Genomic DNA, 20,014 nt, shown 5'->3' with positions numbered 1-20,014 from the left:
GTCTTGTCAGGGGCTTAACCTCCACACACCTGCGCTCTTGCATTTTTTATTTCTTGCTATTTCTTGCTCTTCCTGCTTATTGGGAGCTGATAGCATTATCTTGAGGCTTGTTGTAGCTGTGCACATGTGTAGACACCGGGCCGCAGATAAGCAGTCCACGCATGTGGATGCCAGGTCTTGGGAGGCTGAATAGTCATTTATTTTGGCATAGGTCTATTGTCCAAGAACAAACATTAATTGCCATTTTGCTGCAAACACATCTTCTGTTCTCACTCAAAACTGCTTCATCATTTTGATCCATCTAATAATAGGTGTGTGGTTGTTTTTAATGTTCCTTTAAATCTGCATCTATTAGTCACCATCCATTAATCTGGGATTATCTTCACGATTACTTATCCAGCCCATAAAATGTGAAACCTCCCAAAATAAAGTGTTTAAAAACCAGTTTAATGATGCCTATGTTAAAGAAAAAAAAATATTTCAGCTAAATTTGACATGAGAAAAAAATGCCTCAATTTAGCTGATGAATCCAACAGATTTTCCCAGCAATCACTTTAGGGTTGATATTATGATAAATCCTGCCATATTTTTTAAATTTGAGGGTCTTTCAAATCTAAATTTGCTGAAAAGTTTTGCATAAAATGTATAAGCAACCCCTACAAAAAAAAAAAAAAAAAAAGAGGAAGAGGCTTGGACTGAGTACGTTTTGTAACGGTCTGCACGTCTGTAAAGGGGCTCAACTATGCTTGATGCGAATGTTTGAAATAAATACATATCCCACAATGATGAACACACAAGCACGAAAAAAGACAACCACCGTATTACTTCTACCTAAATCATTCCTCTAATATCATCCCAATGTCATTACCATTACAATATTTGATATTGTGTGGTCAATGGCAAGATGCGGTGGTGAATGAATGGGCATACAAGTTACAACACTCACACACAAACACACAAAGATAAACCTCTAGAGGGAGCCGTACTCATCGTTGACAGGAGGAGTGGTCTTGGCCAGAGTCTCTGATGGCTCCACAACTGGGCGTGAATGGAGGCCTGCTTCGTCTCCATTAGGCAGAGAGGGGGCGGCGGGCGGGCTCTCTAAGCTAATGAGGTCTGAGTGGGGCCGGGAGGAGGGTCTTCTTGTGCCGTTTCTTAGTTCTAATGCTAAATCGACTCTATTGGGCCCCAGGGCCGGGGATGTAAATTCATGCACATCCGACACTGGTGCGAGGAAATCATTGGGGACTGCGGAGGAAATCTGAGTGATTGGTAAAGGAGTGGGAGCATCTGCAACTAGAGGGGGAGGAGTTTGGTCGTTGGGTTCTTTGAGAATACTAGGGTTCATTGAAGGAAAGCTGTCAGCGACAGGTTTGGCCCCCACACTGGAATCTGGGGCGGCAGGTTTAGTATCTAGGTCTGGTTTGGGAGGGGCGGTGGTTGGTTGAAAGGAGGCAGTTTGTGTTACCTCTGTGTTTAGGGTGACTGGCTGTGCATTGATCTTGGTGACCGGGGGGCTCGGGGCTGGTTTCCTGGTGTTGGATACGGTAGGGGGCGGTGGAGAAGCAGCGAGAGGGGAAACCGGGGGGCTACTTTTAGCATTCAGAGCAGCGAGTTTAGGAGAGTGTCTGCGCTTCGGTGGTATCGGAATTTCAGATTTTAGAGGTATGGCCTGCTCTGGAGGAGGAGAAGGAGGAGTGTTTATCTTCTCCTGCTCTTCTGGGGTGATGCTTCCTCTCTGTTCAAGCAAGGGGGCCATTTTAGCTTCGACGGCGGTGGAGGAGATGGTGGGAGTAGGCGGGGCCGTGCTGGAGTCTGGGGACGGGGCCGGAGCGGCGAGAGGGGTGGGCGAGGGTTCGTTGGCCGGGGTGGACAGGCTGCAAGTGAGGGTAGTGGTCTCGCTAGAGGGGCTGTCTTGAGCGGGGTCATTTGTTGCAGTGGCTGTGTCAGAGTTGGTGGCTACGGAGGAGGGGGTGTCCAGTGCCAGAGAAGCCACCAGCCTGAGAGAGCAGGGAGAGAACAGAGACACACAGACTAGACACCAGGGTGACTGTGACAAGAGGAAGGGTGGCCCGGACGAGAGCATGCAGAGGGATTAGTCGGCTTCAGAAATTCACGCAAACATAGACGAAGCAACGAAAAAACAGCAACTATTAAGCCTGGTGAGAAAAAATAAAGAAGAAAGAAAGGCATCATGCTGTGAGTGAACATTAAGGGGTACAGTACATCTCATACACACACCAACATGGAGAACACTGACTTGGAAAACCAATGTTTTTTGAAAGAAAGGTACCAAGCCTTCCTGCAGAAAACTACAGCACCACGTAGAACCACCTATAAATACGGGTTAAACAGTACCAGCGACAATCTCTTTCTGAATAATCTCTTTTTTCCAGACTGCGGATATGACATGGCTGATGTTGTCAAATGACTTTATGACTTGATCACACTTAAAATGGCCTGTTTCTTCTTGTCTTTGACTGGTATTGCTTCAACCTTCATACAATGAAAAAGAAAATCTCCAGAGACTGGAGAAGAAAACAGAAAGTACAGTAATCCCTCTGAAAGGAAAAAGAAACCAAAGCAACACAGTCCAATGGACTCCACTCAAGAATTATAGCAACTTTTTTTTTTTTTTTTGTAAATCCAAGGGGTCAAATTTAGTGTTTGTTAAATAAACGGAGTTATTCTTCAAAGTGGAGTACAATGTACAACAGCTAAAAAAGACCTGAGCAGTAAGAAGGCCGTGTGCTGCTTTGTCAGCTGTTACTCACTCTGGCTTTGTGAGCGGTGTGGTTTCGTTGGGCTCTGTTATTACCGCTGCGTTATGGTTGGCTGTGCACTCGTCCTCTGTTCTCACCTCCACTATCGGCTCTTTGGACTCATGTTTCCTGTGGGAAATACACAACAGTCTTGGAAAAATGGCAACAGATTACCTGACTGTTATTGAATTTTGACAAAATGAATGAGAAGTTGAACACCAGTTTTACAATCAAATCTCTAAATATTTAGATCGGCTCCACGAACTGAGGTCTGTTTTTCAATGAAATGACAACATAAAAAGTGTAACATATTCTCCCCTGTTCCTTAGATGTGGGGTGAAGTCTCTAAAACACTAATATGCACATATTGTGTAATGTTTTTTTGAGCTTTTTTTATGAAAAAGACTCAGATCTCAAATTTTCAATTTGTTTGTAACCACTTAAATGTGGGGAGAATCCTGTGAACTAGTTGGATATTTCAAAAAATGAAGACAAGACACAAAAATAAATTATTATAATACACTTAATTAAAAGAAAAAATAACATAAAAATAAGTTTAAATGAAAAAAAATATCAAATTAAAATGCTCTTTAACCCCCAGGGGTACGCGTAACCCGTATTTGAGAAACGCTGCACTACACTCCATGTCACCTCCTGCTCACGTCTACGCCAGCAAAAGTAAGGCAAGGACGTGCGGTGCGGGTGATTTATGCCTCCGTGTCGGTGACATGTACGTCAGTGGACTCTTGGATACTCACACAAAGGCTGCCGATCTCTCCTCCAAATTGTGGCTTTTTGTTCCCGTGCCTGATTTACCGCAAAGGCACATGATGAGGCCGCACTTGTTGACAAAGTAGCAGGTGACGTCCACAGCCAGCAGCAGGAGCAGAAACACCACGACGAGGATTCCTGCCCAGAGCATAACGCCCATAGAGAGAGCTGTCTCCTCGCCCATATCTGCTGGACATGACACCAGAAAAAGAGAAACGATGAACATCTGCAGCGGGACACGCTTGGACAGAAATGAAAGGAGCAACAAAATAAAGTACTCCTACTGTATGTTACTGTAACCACAGATGCCATAAAAAAAGAAAATAACTTACCTCCTGCAGAGCGAGCTCTGATCTGCTCTAGTCGTTTCTGCATGAGTGTGATTGATTACATTTCTAGAAACTATGTGCCACATTATCAATCACGTTGTGCAGTTTCATATTTGAACAGTTCTTAAGAATAAAAAGTGTGTGTAAATGTAAATATTCAACCCATTTATTTGGTATTAGAAAGACAAGCAAACAAAAGCTTACAGTGTGTTGGTGGTTACATGTCGGATATTTTGTGGACACAGAATGAATGTCAGGTTTTCCAGATTTCACAAAAAAGGGCTGTATATCTCCATTATTTGCACAGTCCATTTTACTTTTGATAGATCCAGTATATGTATATAATAAAAATGAATTATTATATGAACACCGTGGATACAGATCGACAGGTAAACAAGGTTTTCTAGGTACTAACCCGCAGCTGAGTGAAGCACCCGCCAATTATAAATGTATAAAAATAAGTCTGTAAATCCTGATGACATCTGATAAACATGCACGAGAAATGTCTGGACATTTATCTTGATCATTTTTTTGGAACTGATCTTAATAAAAATACGTTTCCTTATATCTGTTTACAGTTTGTCAATCTGTGCCAAAACAAACATACAAACATTTATTTAACAGTTAAGCATTTGTCTTCTCGATAATCTAAAGTTAATGTTCCGACCTTTACAGTGTAATTTCGTAAGACAGTAAAGAATATATTACAGAGTTTATGTAAACAGACAGGTTCAGCTCTCACTGGACTCTAAGTGCTACTTTTTATTTACTCTTTTTAAATAATCTTGATTCAACTATCGGACGTTACTGTAAACTGGCACTCCTCTCTGTTGTCTAGCGCTGATGACTAGCTGTGCTAATGTTGAGTGAATCTGTGGGAGGCGAAAGATTTCATCTGCCTTTGGTTTTTACACTTCTGCCTGGTCTGGTCTGGTCTGAAGCGACACAACGCGGCTTTCTCATCCGTTAAGAGAGAGAGAGAGATCCTTCTGTCATGGACAAAGTCTGTTTGGAGTAGTGAAAGTGTCCAGAGAGACAGCCAGGCCACAGAAAAAAAGAAAAAAAAAGGCAAGCTCTCCTCTACAGTTCGATGGCAATCCCATGTGTAAACTACGATAACAGGAAAACGGTGATGAGGGACAAGATGAGTGATCCCAAAGTGCATGTCACAGATGAGCAGCCCTGAGTGGCTGTGGGTGGAGACAGCACAACCCAGACCAAAATGCACACAGGTCAAGACGAAAATGTTCACGCGGTCCACCACACCAATGTCCAGATCGGGATCAGGCAAGAGAGCAGGAACATTGATAGCGAGAATAAAAAGAGAAAAAGGGAAAGAGAACAAAGGACGAGGAGGGGGGGGATGAAGGGAAACAAAGAAGGGCGGGGTGGGGAAAACAGAGGAAGAGAGAAAGTGAAAATGTGTCAGGTCTGAAAACCAAAAGTGAAACATAAAAAAAAAAATAAAAAATGAAAATAAGAAAAATGATTTCTTGCATTGAGGGAAAGAAAAAAAAAACCCAGCAATACATCAAAGCAAAATCACAGCACAAAAAGGGAAAACTACACCATGTTGACTAGATGGCGACGGAGTGAGTGAGTGAGTGAGTTGAAAATGCCTTAGTTTGGAAAATGAATTAGAAAAAGTGAGAAGGAGATAAAATGGCCTGCTGTGATGTTGACGGGAAGCACTCGGCGGCGTCTAGCACCTAAATGGATTCTGACAGGCTGTGAGTTTTCTACGGTTAGTAAAAAAGCCTTTGGCTGCAGTTAAGGCCTCGATGTACACGTTAATGGTTGTTTAAAGGCTTCTCCCACACTGAAACAAACTATTTTAACTGCCACTTTTACAGACAAAACAAAGGTTAAATAAAAGCAGTTATTCAGAGGAAATCACTTCATCCTCTGTGGAAAGTGCCTGCCCCAGTTCTGCGAGCGCAAACTCAAGCTCATTCAGTGGGGGCTGTCAAATCCTTAAAGTGAGAAAATTCAACCGGAAAATCAGTTTGGGCCCACTGCCGTCCAGGAAATCTATTTTTTCTGTAGATTTATTGAATTGTCATTTACCTCTCAGCGCTACAGTTAAAAATAGATTGAAACACTCTGGTTTTCAGCTTTGAGTTTGGCTCCTCACTGTTCTGCTTGTTATGGTTTGCTTTGAGTGCGAGTACCTGGGATGGCTTCTGGCTTGGAGGACGTCCTGAAGGACATTGTTGCGGGCTGAGACTTCCCCTTCTCGTTCTCCGCCACCACGTACACGTTGTACTCTGTGTCCCAGTCCAGCCCACTCAGGACCACGTGCTCGCTGCCACTGGGCAGGCGGATTTCAGGTTTCCATTCTGACGACTGCATCTAGGGACACGGACAAAATACACATTTATTAGTCTATTATTTTGCATGTCCTTCTTGAAATACTGATGAATGGTTTGGACAAGTATTTGCGTCATGTCTCATGATGGAACATTTTCAAGCTTGTCATGAGTTTCGTCAAAACCAGACAGAAAGGTTCATCTCTGATAAATTTGAACATTAAAATAGTTGGCAGAATATTTGTCAGAGAGAGAAAAAAAACCCAACATTTTCTTATTCAATTATTTATTAAATGTATGTGCAGCTGCACATCTTAACAAACAAGCCTGAATTTGACAGAATTGTATTGCAGTTTTAAACAATGAATTCAGTAACTGCAGGGGTTCGTGAGTGTGGTTGTTAGGACTATGTACAATGATAACTCATTCTGTTAATGATGCTGTGTTGTTACTCCACGTGGAGTTGTTATATGGCAGAATGTAGCACTTATAGATATATGATACTGAAAACAAAAGGATTAAAAGATTGTTCTTACAATAGAGTGCCTTAAGTAAGATATTTCGCACTGAACTTTAAGGGCAGTTGCGTTCAACGGATGCAGATTAGCTATTAACGACCATACTCACTGGTCTGTAGCGGACAAGAAAGTGTAAGATGGCAGAGCCGCCGTCATCCTGCTTGATCCAGCTGAGTTTGAGGGAGTTGCCTTTAGGCTGCAGCGCCCCTTCAAGTTTAGGAGGATTGGGGTTCCCTGCGAGCACACAGGAGCAAGGAGGAGATTATTCAAAGACTCATTTAACAGATACTGAAAAGTTGTTAAGTATTGATATTGATACAAAAATGCTTATTGCAGTTATTGCCCTTATGGGTCACTTGAACTTTAATCTCCTCACGATGGCAAGGTCTTATGTTGTGCTAGTTTGTGCAAGTAAAGCACAACAACATGCTTATCGGATCCATCTGAGTTGCTGCGTACTGCCGCCGCTGTTGCTGAGTGATATTCGGTCGGTATAAAAAAAGGCCTCACATTTAAGGGTAATTTCCCTATAATTAAAACACTTATGTAGGGCTCAATTTTCACAGCATCTTGGTTGAGTAACTCCCATCCAAATCTCACAACACACAACCCCGATGTAGAACTAACCAGCTATAATGAAAGACTGTCATCACCAGCAAATTTTCTTTCCTTAATTTAAATTAAAAAAGTCAATGTTTGGGTTGTTGTTGTTTCCACTGTCATCCCTTCAGTCCAAAACCTTACAGAAATCCAGTTTACCACATAAGAGTCAGAAGCGACAACACTGAAAGCACACATTTCAAACAGAAGTTGCTCACTTTCAGAACCATCACATAATCAATCGGTTAATCACTACAGGCATAAAAATTGCATTGACATTGAACAGGAAAGCCTTGTACATAGGTTAGTGTTCAGATGTGTTATTTCACCACCTTCAAAAACCTGAACGAATGAGCTTATTTAGGTGATTTAGCCTCTAAAGCATGAGAGTCAAGCTTCTGTGGGGTTAACCAGGACAAATATTGTATATAGTAGCGCTCGGCATAAATATTAAAATTCCTTGATTGAAAACCAGAGCAAACAGCTAAAAGTGTGTTGTCAGAGGAAAACAGACTATAATCCCCCTGTAATTAGAAGTACCCAACTTTTTTTTTTTTTTTTTTAAGTCTTTTGATTTATAGTAAGACATCCAGAAATTAAGAAGCAACATCCCTCAGGTGGCAGGCTATCAATACTATGCAAGACTGTTATACAACACTGTGAGGACAGCTCTGGTTCTCTCTCATTTATTCTCCTGAGGCAAATGCCAGCATGACTGATTAACGTGTTACATGGATGCATAGAAGCACATAAAGTGGGGTTTAATTGATGGATTCTTCAGTTAAAGCTTTAATCTTCACTCAGGAATCTGCAACACGAAGTTACCTTCTGCGGCAGGGTGGAGGGAATCATCAGCACCATGCAAGCCCAATAACAGTCACATGAAATGACACGTGTCAGTGGTTGAAACAGACGAAAGACACGGCAGACAAAAAAAAAACAAAAAAAAAACACAGGTACCAGAAAAGGAAGGGAAGAAATTAAATACAATCTAAAGAAAAGGACCTAAACCAGGGTAGAATGACAGTCAGACACAACAAAACTAGTACACAGTTCATCCTGCACATGCGTTTCTCTGTTTGTACTGATGTGGAAACTGCTGCAAAGATCAGCTACAGTAGCTTCATCTTCCTGACTTAGGAGAATTTATCGTTTCCAAGCAAGTGATTAATCAGGGCCTAATCCAAATGTAAACATTATCAAACTCAAACAAGCGGCTGAAACCAGAGGGGAAATGAGCATCTTTTGAAACACACATATTTAGTGTTGAGTCATCATATTGTCTGTAAGACTCGTACTTAAAAGGTGAACATCAGAACTGCATGAATATTCATATTTGGACCTAACAGCTGTGGGGTCGCTGTGGCTCAAGAGCTCGACTTGTACATCTTAGAAGTACAGCGTTTCTGATTCGGTCACCTGCTTCACACATCACATTTCCTTTCTTGATCAAGAGGCCAACCCAATTTTATAATAAAATCTAACATGCACAACAAAACAGAGGTGCAGAGATGATCAGAACATACAAGATCAGGATTTCTAGAGGAGCTACACACCTTCTGCAGCTGCTATGAAGTTACTATAAATGCTGCTAATCAGCAAGCATGGCTGGGTAATCTTGCAGGGGAGGAAACAACTACGGCACTCCGAACTAATCCTCTATTATCCAACTACAGAACAAACCTGCGCCTTCAGAGAAAAAATCTAAAGTGTTGTCTAAAGAAATGAGAAACAAAAAAGGCAATCATTATCAGTTCTCTGAACAAACAAACAGCAGAATTGTTGTAAAACACAATTTATTGAATGACATCCACAGTTAAAGTCAGGAGGAGACAGAGAGAGTCCAAGCAGAAGTTTTTTTGTTATTCTGTGGAACCATAACATGAATATAGATGCTAGATTCAATGACTAAGGAGCTTGTGTTGCTTTAGAATTTGAAAACAAGATGTAAATAATTTGGACTCTCCTTGACTGCTGTTGTTTTTGTTTTGTCATCATCAAAAAATTATTATTTGACTATTTGAACCATAATATCTTCCTTTCCTCGATTTCCTACCGAGCAGGAGTTTAAACCTAATCCCCAAGACACAGGTGAGAATGAAGTCCAGATCTGCGATGTCTAAATAAATCAATCGTTTATTTTTTCAAGAGGGGCCTGATGGATAAAACGAACAAATGAGAACAAGAGAAACTGGAATATTAAAATTACGAAATGAAAACAACAAAACGTGACATGACCAGCAAACAGACAACTCTCCTCATGGGGGATGCTCTCCACCAGTATCGTGCACGCCCGACCAAAAGAGGGCACTAAATGCTAAGAATTGAGCTTAACAATCACTGCACGTCTGATGCGTCTAGAAGCAAGAAATCACACTTCACGGTGTTCAAGCAAATGATTACACAATGAGGCCTGCACAACGCTGAAACTAAGTTTGCATGTAATTAAAAAAAAGTAATTTAATGAATTTGTCAATACTGATATCTTCTTTCATAGCAAATATTAAAAAGCAAAAAAAAAAAATAAATTGTGACTTTAAGTGTTTATAGTGGTTTGTTTTAGGTAATATGTTTGCAAATACAGAAATGAAAACGATCTAAAGCTCCACAGCGTCGCGTAAACGGTGCACTTACGGACAGGCTCCGTCTTGAAGAATTCGCCGCGGCTTCTTTCACCTTCCCCCTTGCCATTGATGGCCGATAACTTCACTTCGTAGCTTGTCTCCGGCTTCAGGCCTGTGATTGTCACCTCGTTCATGGAGCCTGTTACAATATGAAAAGCAGCGCAAAACCCAGCTGAAAACGCCTGAATGATGTTGATGAGCAGTACAACCAACACGTCCCCCGATCCAAACAATGCATGTATAATTAATGCCATCACTAGTAAACACTGATTAGTGCTATTTTCATTTCACTTCAACAATGTTTAAACAACTGATTAATCTATTTACAGATGCTCTAAAACTAGACGTACTCAGAAACAGAAATAGCTGCTGTGTCAAATCATGTTGTCAACTTCAATGTGATGATTTATTCTGGGATTAGAATAACTTTCGACATATCTTTTAATCTGTTTTCCATCTTAAAATGTTATTCATTTATCTAGTTATTTATTCCTTTTCTGGAGACTAATTTTGTAAATTGGCATTTAATGAAGTAGTCCATTACTTAATTTCGCCTCTCTATAAACAAAGGTTCTTCATTCTTGCCAAAAAAGGCACTTTTTAAAAGCAATCTAAAGTTGGAAATGAAGATTTTACATGTGAAAATAGATTATGTATAAAATAATAAAACTTTGAAAATTTATATCACACTTTCAATGATTCTAAAAAGAGATGTTATGAGCAGTTTGGAAAAGCACAGCCATCCGTAACTAATTTTGACAGTTTTTGATTGCAAAAGACAGCCCAATTTTTCTTTTGTTATGAGCTCATACCGTCTTGGGCCTCGTAGACTTCATGCACCCAGCTGCCTCTGCTCTGCATCCTCAACTCAGCTTTATATTTCAGGACAGGCACGCCCCCGGTAGATTCCGGCTGCTCAAACTGGATCAGTGCAGTGGTGGAGAAGGGTCTCACCTCATCGATGGCTGGAGCAGATGGAACATCTGTGGAGGGAAGCGAATGCAGCACATTTACCACAAAAACTGTGGGAGAGCAAGACCGACCCACACACCAACTCTGTCTGACTAAACTGATCCATTAAAGTGAAGCACTTGGATCACAGCTCTTAACAAGTCCAATTGGCATCAAAAAATAGCTTCATTTTTGCAGGTAATACGATTTATGACAGCAAAGTGGTGTCTGTTGCCCTGAAAGCTGGATACTCTTCCCTCCATCAAACACATGGAAGTTAGAAAAACAATTAAATGGTCAGTGACCAAGTGGTTCAAGTACCACTCATTCCCAAAGTTACTCTTATTGATCGCAAATCAAACCACAGAAAAATCGCAGAAAATCCTTGAACAGACTTGTTATAAATCTTTGAGCAGGTAAAAAAAATATTGATAGGTCCATTCAAACAGTCAGCCACGCACAATTAATTTAATGTTTAACAATAACACAACCGCTATTGCTGAAGGACATGTGTGATCTGGATGATCAGGGACAGAAGAAACTGATTTTTTTTCTATAGTAACAGTACATTCATCGAATTGAATAGTGAAAGAAAAAAAAAACCTCTTTGTCCCATTTACAAAGAAAATGACATCATTTAAACCATTTAACAGCTGAAATAGTCCATATCCAAGTCATGGTGGCTGCTTTGGCTTCACACACTCTAGTGTGAACACAGTTTTGAACTGCATCACTTTGATGTGGGAAATAAAAAGGCACGCTGTAATTGCTGTGGGTGCCCATGTTCAGCTCGGTGTGAAGAATATGGTTGTTTTCAGTGCATTCACTTTGGGCTGTGGCTTAAAACCGACATCCTCTCTGCTCTTTGTTCCATCTGCCTTGCGGCTGAGTGCGGTCCCAATGTGATGTGACAATGAAAAGCTGCAATTTAAATACAATTTATTTTTCATACCGCATTTGTTAAAGGGTGCAAAGTAATCTGTGCGGCTTTGCATTTCCTTCTACCCTTGCTCAAATTGAAACGCCTAGATGTAGAACAGCAGAAAGTAAGCAATGCTGATAAATTATCTTTTGTCTTTTTAACTGAATCTAAACAAACATTGCAGTGTGTGTGTGTAATATAACATGATCCAAGTGTACGAATCAGTACAAATGAATGATTGGTTTTCCCAGTCCAGAGCAAGAAAAGGCTCTTGCATCACTTCAGCTTCCTAAATGATTTACTTTTTAACTACTGACGTCACCTTAAGGCTGTGAAATACTGCGCATGATGCAGCCAGACGTTTTGCTCTTGTCTGTACTGGTCTGATCAAACAACAACATTTAAGTGCAACATTAAGAATGATTTTGAATCATGGCACCGACACTGACCAGCCTGAATGAGCAGGAACTCCTTTGATTCTGTGCCCATCTCATTTGAGGCAGTGCAGTTATAGCTCCCGAAATCGTTTTCAGACTCAGGGGTGATCTGGAAGGAGGGAAAAAAAAAGGAAAAAAAAGAAGCAGTAAATAAATGAAGGGAAGTGTATCAAACCAGATGAAGAAACTCATGCGTCAAACACAAAGAAGGTGACCTTTTGCTTTGTAGCTTTTTTTCTTATTTGTTGCTGTGAGCTTTCCTGTTCATGACTTATTCATGTACTTTTTCACAATGAAGCTGAAAGAAAAACCCCTTACTTCAAGTCTGTACTCATGAAATGTTGATGACACGGGGAAGGTGGGTGGTCTGTATGCATGTGGATGAACTCTGTATATTTAATTTAGAGTGTCAAGTGCTTTTTTTGAAGTGTCTGCACCTGCAGGAAGCTGGATGAGGGAGTTCTGAAGATCTTAATATTGGTGGTGTTGGAGTTAGGAAGCTGCAGTCCATCCCTCAGCCACGTCATAGACACATCGGTGGGAAAAGCTTTGACTTCACAGCTGATATTGACAGGATTTCCCTCCCAGGTATACACCGCCACAGTTCCATGGATCTTGGGAGTATCTACAGAAGAAACACTTATTTAACACAAGCATCCCACAAAACCCTTCGCTTCAGACAGCGAAAGACTCTCAGTTCTATTACATGCTCATCTTTTAGGGTCTAAAAAACTTAAGAGGAGGAAATACTCACAGCGAACCTCCAGATAAGCTGCTTGATCATCGTCTCCGATGGCGCTGCGCGCTGTGCAGAGGTACTGGCCAGCATCTGTATACTTCACATACTTCAGAGTGAGGGAGGACACACGAGCGTCGCTCCTCACCACAACATTCCCATCCAGGCTCTAAATGACAGCAGAAAACAGCTCGGTTTAGAGAGGGGTTAAAAACATTCAGCACGGTTATTCCCCACAGCCATATTGGACATTTACATTGTCATGGTTACATAGAAAGATTTGTGACCTGGGAGAAAAGAAAAAAAGTCTTGAATGAAAAGAGGAGACATACATTCAATGTAACAAGCGAATACTGCTCTATAAAGATGTGGAAATATGAAGACACAGATGACAAGGCAGGGGAGTTTTTAAATAATTGAAGTCGGAAAGCATTAGAAACCATCTAGAGCTTTTCACATGGTGGCTTTACCGACTTGCTGATGCATAACTGTGGACAGCATGACTTCAGCTTGTGTGCTACGCTTGCATTTTATCTTTAACCGTCATTTTACATAATCAACTTTTAAGTAAATACAATTTTCCGTTTCCATTTATTTGCATTTGTGCTTTTTTCATGGTGTATTGCCTGACTATGATTTGTGTTCTAAAAGCTAATTATTCAGCATACACGCCTGTTTCAGTGGGAAAAAGAATAACGTCACATGACGGCAGTAAACTTTCAAATTAAATGTGTACCGTATTTTGCGGACCATTAGATGCACTGCATTATAAGGCGAAATATCAATGAACGGGTTTTTTTATATACATTAGGCGCATGATAAAACACATATGAAGCGAAACAAAAGAGTCTGGTAAGTAAAGCTTTATTCAACTAATTCACAATAACTCAGAATATCGTTCAGTTGTTCCTATTACAGAAAAATACACTCACATTTTAAATCATTCACCTTCCACAAATCTACAAATAAAAAGAGAAGGATGTAAGCGTTGTACCATGTCCTGTTCTTTGATTGGTTCATCATTGACAGCAATAGCTGACACCAGAATAGTTAGTGCGAGGTTGGAACGTTGTGTTCTAACATTTAATTACAAATGGATTATGATATAGATTTAAAAATTGGATTTGTGCTAAAAACCTAAGATTGGCTTGACGTGTAATGAAAGTAAGGTAACACTGACTAGATGTTGGATGATGTTTGCCTGCCAGCACTACATAATTAGTTATCTAACGTTTTCTGACGGTGCAACCCGTATCCAACCAAGGACCAACTTTGATGTGTCGGCTGAATCAAGCGGAGCGGCTTCTCACTTACCAAAGTCGCACTAAAACATTTTGACAGATTCTTAGGTGCAGTGTACCACATAAAACTGGTTCGAGGTCAGTAAGCACAATAAGAATTCATACATAAGGCGCGCCGGATTATAGGGCTCACTTCTGATTTTTGAGGAAAATTAGGTATTTTAAGTGCATCTTTTAGTGCGGTAAATACGGTAAATGAGATTCCCGGATTTACACATATTCTGCTTTCATGATGTTGTCATCTTAAGTTTCATCAGTGGGAGTTTCCTGACCTTCTGGTTCAATGAAGTGTTTTGTTGTTTTGGTTGCTGCCACGTGACACTTAACTGTTGGAGTGCAACGTTCCATGAAGGCTGAATTTCTCAAATTACTCAATTTCTCAAGATATACTTTATGACTAATTAAAACATGCCATTTTCTTGGGCAGCTAATTACAAAATCCAAAGTCATCTTGTGTTGAGAAGAAGAAAAAAAAAAAAAAAAAAAAAAAAACAACCCTGCAATCATTACCAATCTCAATTGAACAGTTTATGGATTTGGATTTTTAGTGTTCATGGTATTCTCCATTATAGTTTATGAATTTTTCCCAAGTCGAGGAGTGTAGTCTGGAATATCTAGGCTTATGTTTCATTGGGTTTCTTGGCTTTGGTCCAAAACGCAGGCAAAACAATGGCAGAATGCTTTTACACATATTGAATTAAGGCCCAGCGTGGACAGCCATGTAAGAGAAACCCGCGATAGTTTGTATTCAAACTCAATGCACAAAAGCACGTCTGGGGAATGCATTATGCATAGCAGATAGAAGGACATGAGAGACACTTGCATAACACACACTAGCCTTTTATTCTGATCTCTGTGCACATAGCATTCTTGGCCAAAATCTGTAGCACTCTTTCCAACATACTGTGCAAAAACACTGAAGGTTGCTTATTTTAGGAAAAACAAAGCACTTTGAGTTTGAGTGTCTCAAGTACCTACCACCTCAAAATCATGGGGATGTCTAAGTCTGAAAACATGATCTGCAAGGTAAGAACATAATCCTATTAGGATCATCCAGCATCCTAAATTTAAACTCCAATTAGCTTCATATAGATTGGTATACCTCTGAAGTGACAGCTGTAACAGCAGTTTAAATATAAATAAATAGATGAATAAAATGCACACCTCCTGAAAGAGGGGATTGGGTTGAGCCAAGTGGCTGAATCGACACCCTAAATATAAGCTGCTATTAACAGAGCTGGAAAGATTTGTTTGAAAAGGGAGCTTTTTACTGACAATTAGGATGAAAGTACATTTAAAGGGAAAGTTCTGTTTTTTACAACCTGGACCTTATTTCTGGCATTTTTTATGGTCGTATACTCACCCAGAAAAGTTTGGTGTCATTTGGAGTCCTTCGGAAGATATTAGGAGTTTTGTGCGAGCCGCTTCTCCATATAACGGTAGTGAACGGGGCACAGCGGGACACAGACGATGCAGCGTCTAAATAACACATTATTGCTGCGAAACTCATTCATTTCTTTTATGAATCACTAGATCTGCTTCTGCGCGTCTTCATCCGGGGCTGTGTGTGTAACAAGGAAATCAGTTTGTAAACAAGACCTCTGACCTGCATGACGTCATCTCTGTGCGCGCATCCCTGCGGACCCTGCGATGTCAGGGAGAGGGTCTAATGAAACAGGCCAAATTACTAGAGACAAGAGCTGCACCATCCCGGGTGGGATGAATGCCGTCTCTTCTAATCAGACCGGGCTTTCCCCAGAACGTTTCCCAATTGTCAATAAAAGCCACGTCGTTTTCTGAACACCACCGATACAACCAGCGACGGAGCGAGAGCATGCGACTAAACATGTCATGCACAAAACTCCTAATATCTTCCGAAGGACTCCAAATGACACCAAACTTTTCTGGGTGAGTATACGACCATAAAAAATGCCAGAAATAAGGTCCAGGTTGTAAAAAACTGAACTTTCCCTTTAACTTCAAACTGGAACTAGAGCTAGTCTTTGTTTATAAGTGTTGTTTTGAGGGCATGCTCCGAGCAGCATGTTTGTTAGCGTACGCTTAAGATCATTGTTCATTATCGTTCCTAACATGTAATCTTCACATAAACTTTCGTGTTTTTGTACTGTAATCAGTCCTGGTGTTGGTGGAGGTTGGATGACACCGAGAGTAAAAGGGCACGTGCAGTAAGGAGGCGCCCTCAGAAGGAACAGTCTTATGTTGGTCCGATAACAAACTAGGACATGGTGTGAATGTGCTAACACTTTGGCTACAACAAAAGCGACTTTCTGCCACCAGTGTGGGTCACGTTGAAGACCCACTGATACTGATTTATAATTAGCTAGTGATAACTTTGCTTAGCTGCAATAAAAGATCACAACACCATCTCATGCAAACCAAAAATTATTCATAACGAGTACATGGTGGATGCTGCACTCCAGTCTGGAATCCATTTTGGAATTCCATCTTTGTGTTGCGTGGCACGAACACGGCTGAGAGCAGCGTCAGGACGCCCAGAAGTGAAAAAACATTCAACTTGGGGGCAGTGCACTATAATGACACCTATATGTATCCAATTGCATATAATCTGGGCACAAAGACAACGAAGGCAAACATGGTTTTGGCGATGTCCCACCTTTTTGAGCTGCGCACGATGAGTTTAAAGACACTGACATTAAGAGTGACGCTTTGTGTGGAAAGAAAACTCGGGCTTAAAAAAAACATGATTTATTCTTTCACAGTCAATTGTTCCTTTAAAGTGTTTTGCTGCCCCAGCAGCTCCAAATTGTGAACAGTTTGTGAGTCTCCGTGCTTCTCTCCTCAGCCGGCTGTCAAACTTCTCTTGACGTGTCCTGATATACATCTAAAAACTGTCAAGTGTACAGCTGCAGCTCCTGGACGAGCCTAAACTCTCCCAACTCCTGTCTTCATTTGAGGATACCGTCAACCCACGCATCCTCGTCTTCCCTGCCGCAGCTCGTCTCATCAATACATCTACACCCAGAGCCTTTCTTTCAGTGACAAGTTGAAAGACACAGTGGTCATCCATCTCTGCAACTCCACAACCTAGTTAATATATGCTGGACACTTCCTGGAAAGCTTTTTGGTCCCCTAGCAACCTGCACCCTACATGGATGCAATTTGTCCTGGTGTGCCCTTCTTTCCCGTGCTGCATCCCAACATCAGTGGTGAGCTCTGAGGCCCTTTAGAGGAAAGAGAAAGTGAGCTATGTGCTGTTTAAGATGGTGTATTGTTAGAATATGTGCTTCCTTGTTGAGAGTGCCCCTGTGACTGGTTTTGAATGCAGGTTTCAGGAGTGAGCTGCTCTCTGCTCTTACTGGAATAGCGTTCCACTTCATAATCTGCCCATTCCGGCTTTACTTTCACCCCGGACATATGTCTCTTTTAAGTGTTAGTCATGAGTTTGCTCCATTACCGACTCTTTTTTTCCACTTTTTGCTAATATATTTTACAAGGGACAAAACATTTGGACAGTTTCCTTAGAAGCTCCAGTCATTCAATCCCATAATGAATATCATTAACTATCTGTGGAAATGAATGTGTTTATTCGAAGTTTATAAAATACTTTTTAATTCCTGATTTTTCTTCCTCTTTGAAATGTGTTACATTTCCAATAACTACGTAAAACCTTGGTTTTAAAACAGATTTAAGATATAATAAACAAATAAAAAGCAAACTAAGACCCTGACAGAGTCCTCTGCAGCATAAAGAGAGCAAAGACACTGAGGCAACCAAGGAAGCATAATATTGACACTAAATTGAAGACATGTTAAAGTTGTGTCTCATCAAATATGAAATGGCCAGGCATACAAATGTACCTCCCCTTGCATGGCTTATTAAATCAAAGCTAGAACTCAGTATGCTCCTCCAGGCTCAAACCCCCTCCCGTGTGGTTTGTAATGGGATGTCTTACACAGAGACACACACTGATGAGCTCAGAGTGCAGGTGAAGGAGAAGAAAAAACCTATTTCATTATGTCAGGAATCCATTTTCCATTGATGCAAACCATTGCACGCATGAGATATTATAAAAAGCTAGGCTAAGATTTCATAAAAACACCTTTAAAGGAAAAAACAACTGTTTTTAAGTGATGCATGTATGTTTCTAAAAATAGATCATCTTAAATTATAGATGAACATCCTTTATAATGATGGTTCACTTGTTAGGGTTATTTGGACCTTGGTGGTTTTAGAGTAATGAGCAGATCGTTAATCAAAGTGCTCAAAATGATTTACATATTTTAACAATTTTAACGGGTTGTCACACACAACGGCTTATTGTCGCTGGGAAAAAAATGCTGGTGTGAGCACGTGAAGACCACAGTTTAACACGTTTCAAGCTTGTTTTCACCGTCAGTATGTAGTTCCTCCTTTGCAGCAAGGAGGGTTTGAGATTTTAAACTTTGTGCAGTTTTATGTATCCACCGATGATATAATTATATTATATTATAACTGACATGATTGGATATTGATTGTTTAAAACAGTTAGACAAAAAGACCATTTATCCTGATGTGTGCTGCTCCATGTCATTTGAAAACAGCAGGACTGTCTGAGGAATCAAATGGTCCAAACAAAATACATTTACTGTCAAATGCAAATGAATAGCAATGGCAACCTTATAAACAGAGATGGGCTGTTCATCAGTGATGAAGAGCATAAAACATAAGTCTGATAAAGTTCTTATCCCCAGGCTTCGTACAGGTTCGCTCAGCTCTTTCTTCAGCTACATTTCTTTCACCTTTTCGCAAAAGTCCTTTGACACTTCTATTACTTGATGCAAGGAACATAAATTAAATTAAATACCAATGTCAAAACTACATTTGGAAGTTGTAATTAATTGACTGTTGGCTGAGTGATATCTGAGAGGAAGGACAGAGATGTAAGAACTAGAAAAAGGAAAACACAAGCTCAAGTCAGTAAAAATCTGCTCGATTTTTACTGAAAAAATGAAGAGACTTCCACTGGCCTGTTTCTGTACTGCCTCATTCTCAGAGTTTAGACTCTCACTGACCCTCATTTGATCAAGAGGTTTGATCTGCATCCATCCAGAATTGAATTAGACTTCCCTGACATGAATGATGGATGGGTTTAGGAGAAAGCCATGCATTTAGAATACCTTGTGTTGTTCAGGCCGAGTCCATGATGCCTGCAGAGGACAGAGAGACAACAGACAGAAGGCAAAGCATTTCTTAGAAAGCAATCCTCATCTACTTCAGTCTGGGATGCTGCACAGCACATGCAAGTTTCGAGTCCATGTCATTTTCTGTGCATCCAGAGGACCTGATCTGAGTGGAAGAATCTGCAAAAGCCTGCAGTTACAGTAAGAGCTACAGTAAGTTCACAACGTGATTTCTACATCCACAAACCGGTTGGGACTCTGCAGATGTATAGATGGTCCTGCTCATGCATTTTAGAGTTAGTTGCAGTGAAGCTTTCCATATATGGGGGATTCATCTGAAGTACAGTTGAAACGTCTCTCTTCAAAGTCTCCTCTGTCTAAGGTTTCATTTGTTCTGAAATAGGTGCATACACAGTTGGCACAGACAGTATGTGCAGTAACACGACGCAGTGATCACTGTGGGCATTCAGGATGAAAAATGTACTGTATATCACACAGGCCTCAAGGTTTCCATTTGTGTGAAGCCCATTATGTGACAACGGGAGGCTTTCTTAAAAATTTATTTATGTTTAAAAGGTACATTTAGGTGGAGTTTTACAACGTTATTATCTCT

At 40.6% G+C, this 20,014-nt stretch overlaps 1 protein-coding gene across 14 annotated transcripts in view; it reads right to left on the bottom strand.

The window, feature by feature from the left end:
* Positions 1–20,014, bottom strand: part of ncam1b (neural cell adhesion molecule 1b) — a 90,186-nt gene that overhangs the window by 4,049 nt on the left and 66,123 nt on the right. For 3 of the 14 annotated variants that reach the window (XM_061719564.1, XM_061719565.1, XM_061719567.1), the window contains 12 exons: positions 19,399–19,428; positions 12,978–13,128; positions 12,661–12,848; positions 12,236–12,332; positions 10,726–10,896; positions 9,924–10,052; positions 8,973–9,005; positions 6,799–6,923; positions 6,034–6,214; positions 3,521–3,722; positions 2,775–2,891; positions 987–2,000 (listed from right to left, as the gene is read on the bottom strand). In XM_061719564.1, the coding sequence (XP_061575548.1) occupies positions 987–2,000; positions 2,775–2,891; positions 3,521–3,722; positions 6,034–6,214; positions 6,799–6,923; positions 8,973–9,005; positions 9,924–10,052; positions 10,726–10,896; positions 12,236–12,332; positions 12,661–12,848; positions 12,978–13,128; positions 19,399–19,428 (2,438 nt within the window). Of the gene's footprint in view, positions 1–968; positions 2,001–2,026; positions 2,160–2,774; positions 2,892–3,520; positions 3,723–6,033; positions 6,215–6,798; positions 6,924–8,972; positions 9,006–9,923; positions 10,053–10,725; positions 10,897–12,235; positions 12,333–12,660; positions 12,849–12,977; positions 13,129–19,398; positions 19,429–20,014 lie in introns of those variants that run through there. The other 11 variants (XM_061719566.1, XM_061719578.1, XM_061719570.1 and 8 more) reach the window with 8 other exon arrangements.

Source organism: Cololabis saira, chromosome 4 (assembly GCF_033807715.1).
Source record: "Cololabis saira isolate AMF1-May2022 chromosome 4, fColSai1.1, whole genome shotgun sequence".
Taxonomy (NCBI): domain Eukaryota; kingdom Metazoa; phylum Chordata; class Actinopteri; order Beloniformes; family Belonidae; genus Cololabis; species Cololabis saira.
This window is presented reverse-complemented; position numbering and strand designations above follow the sequence as displayed.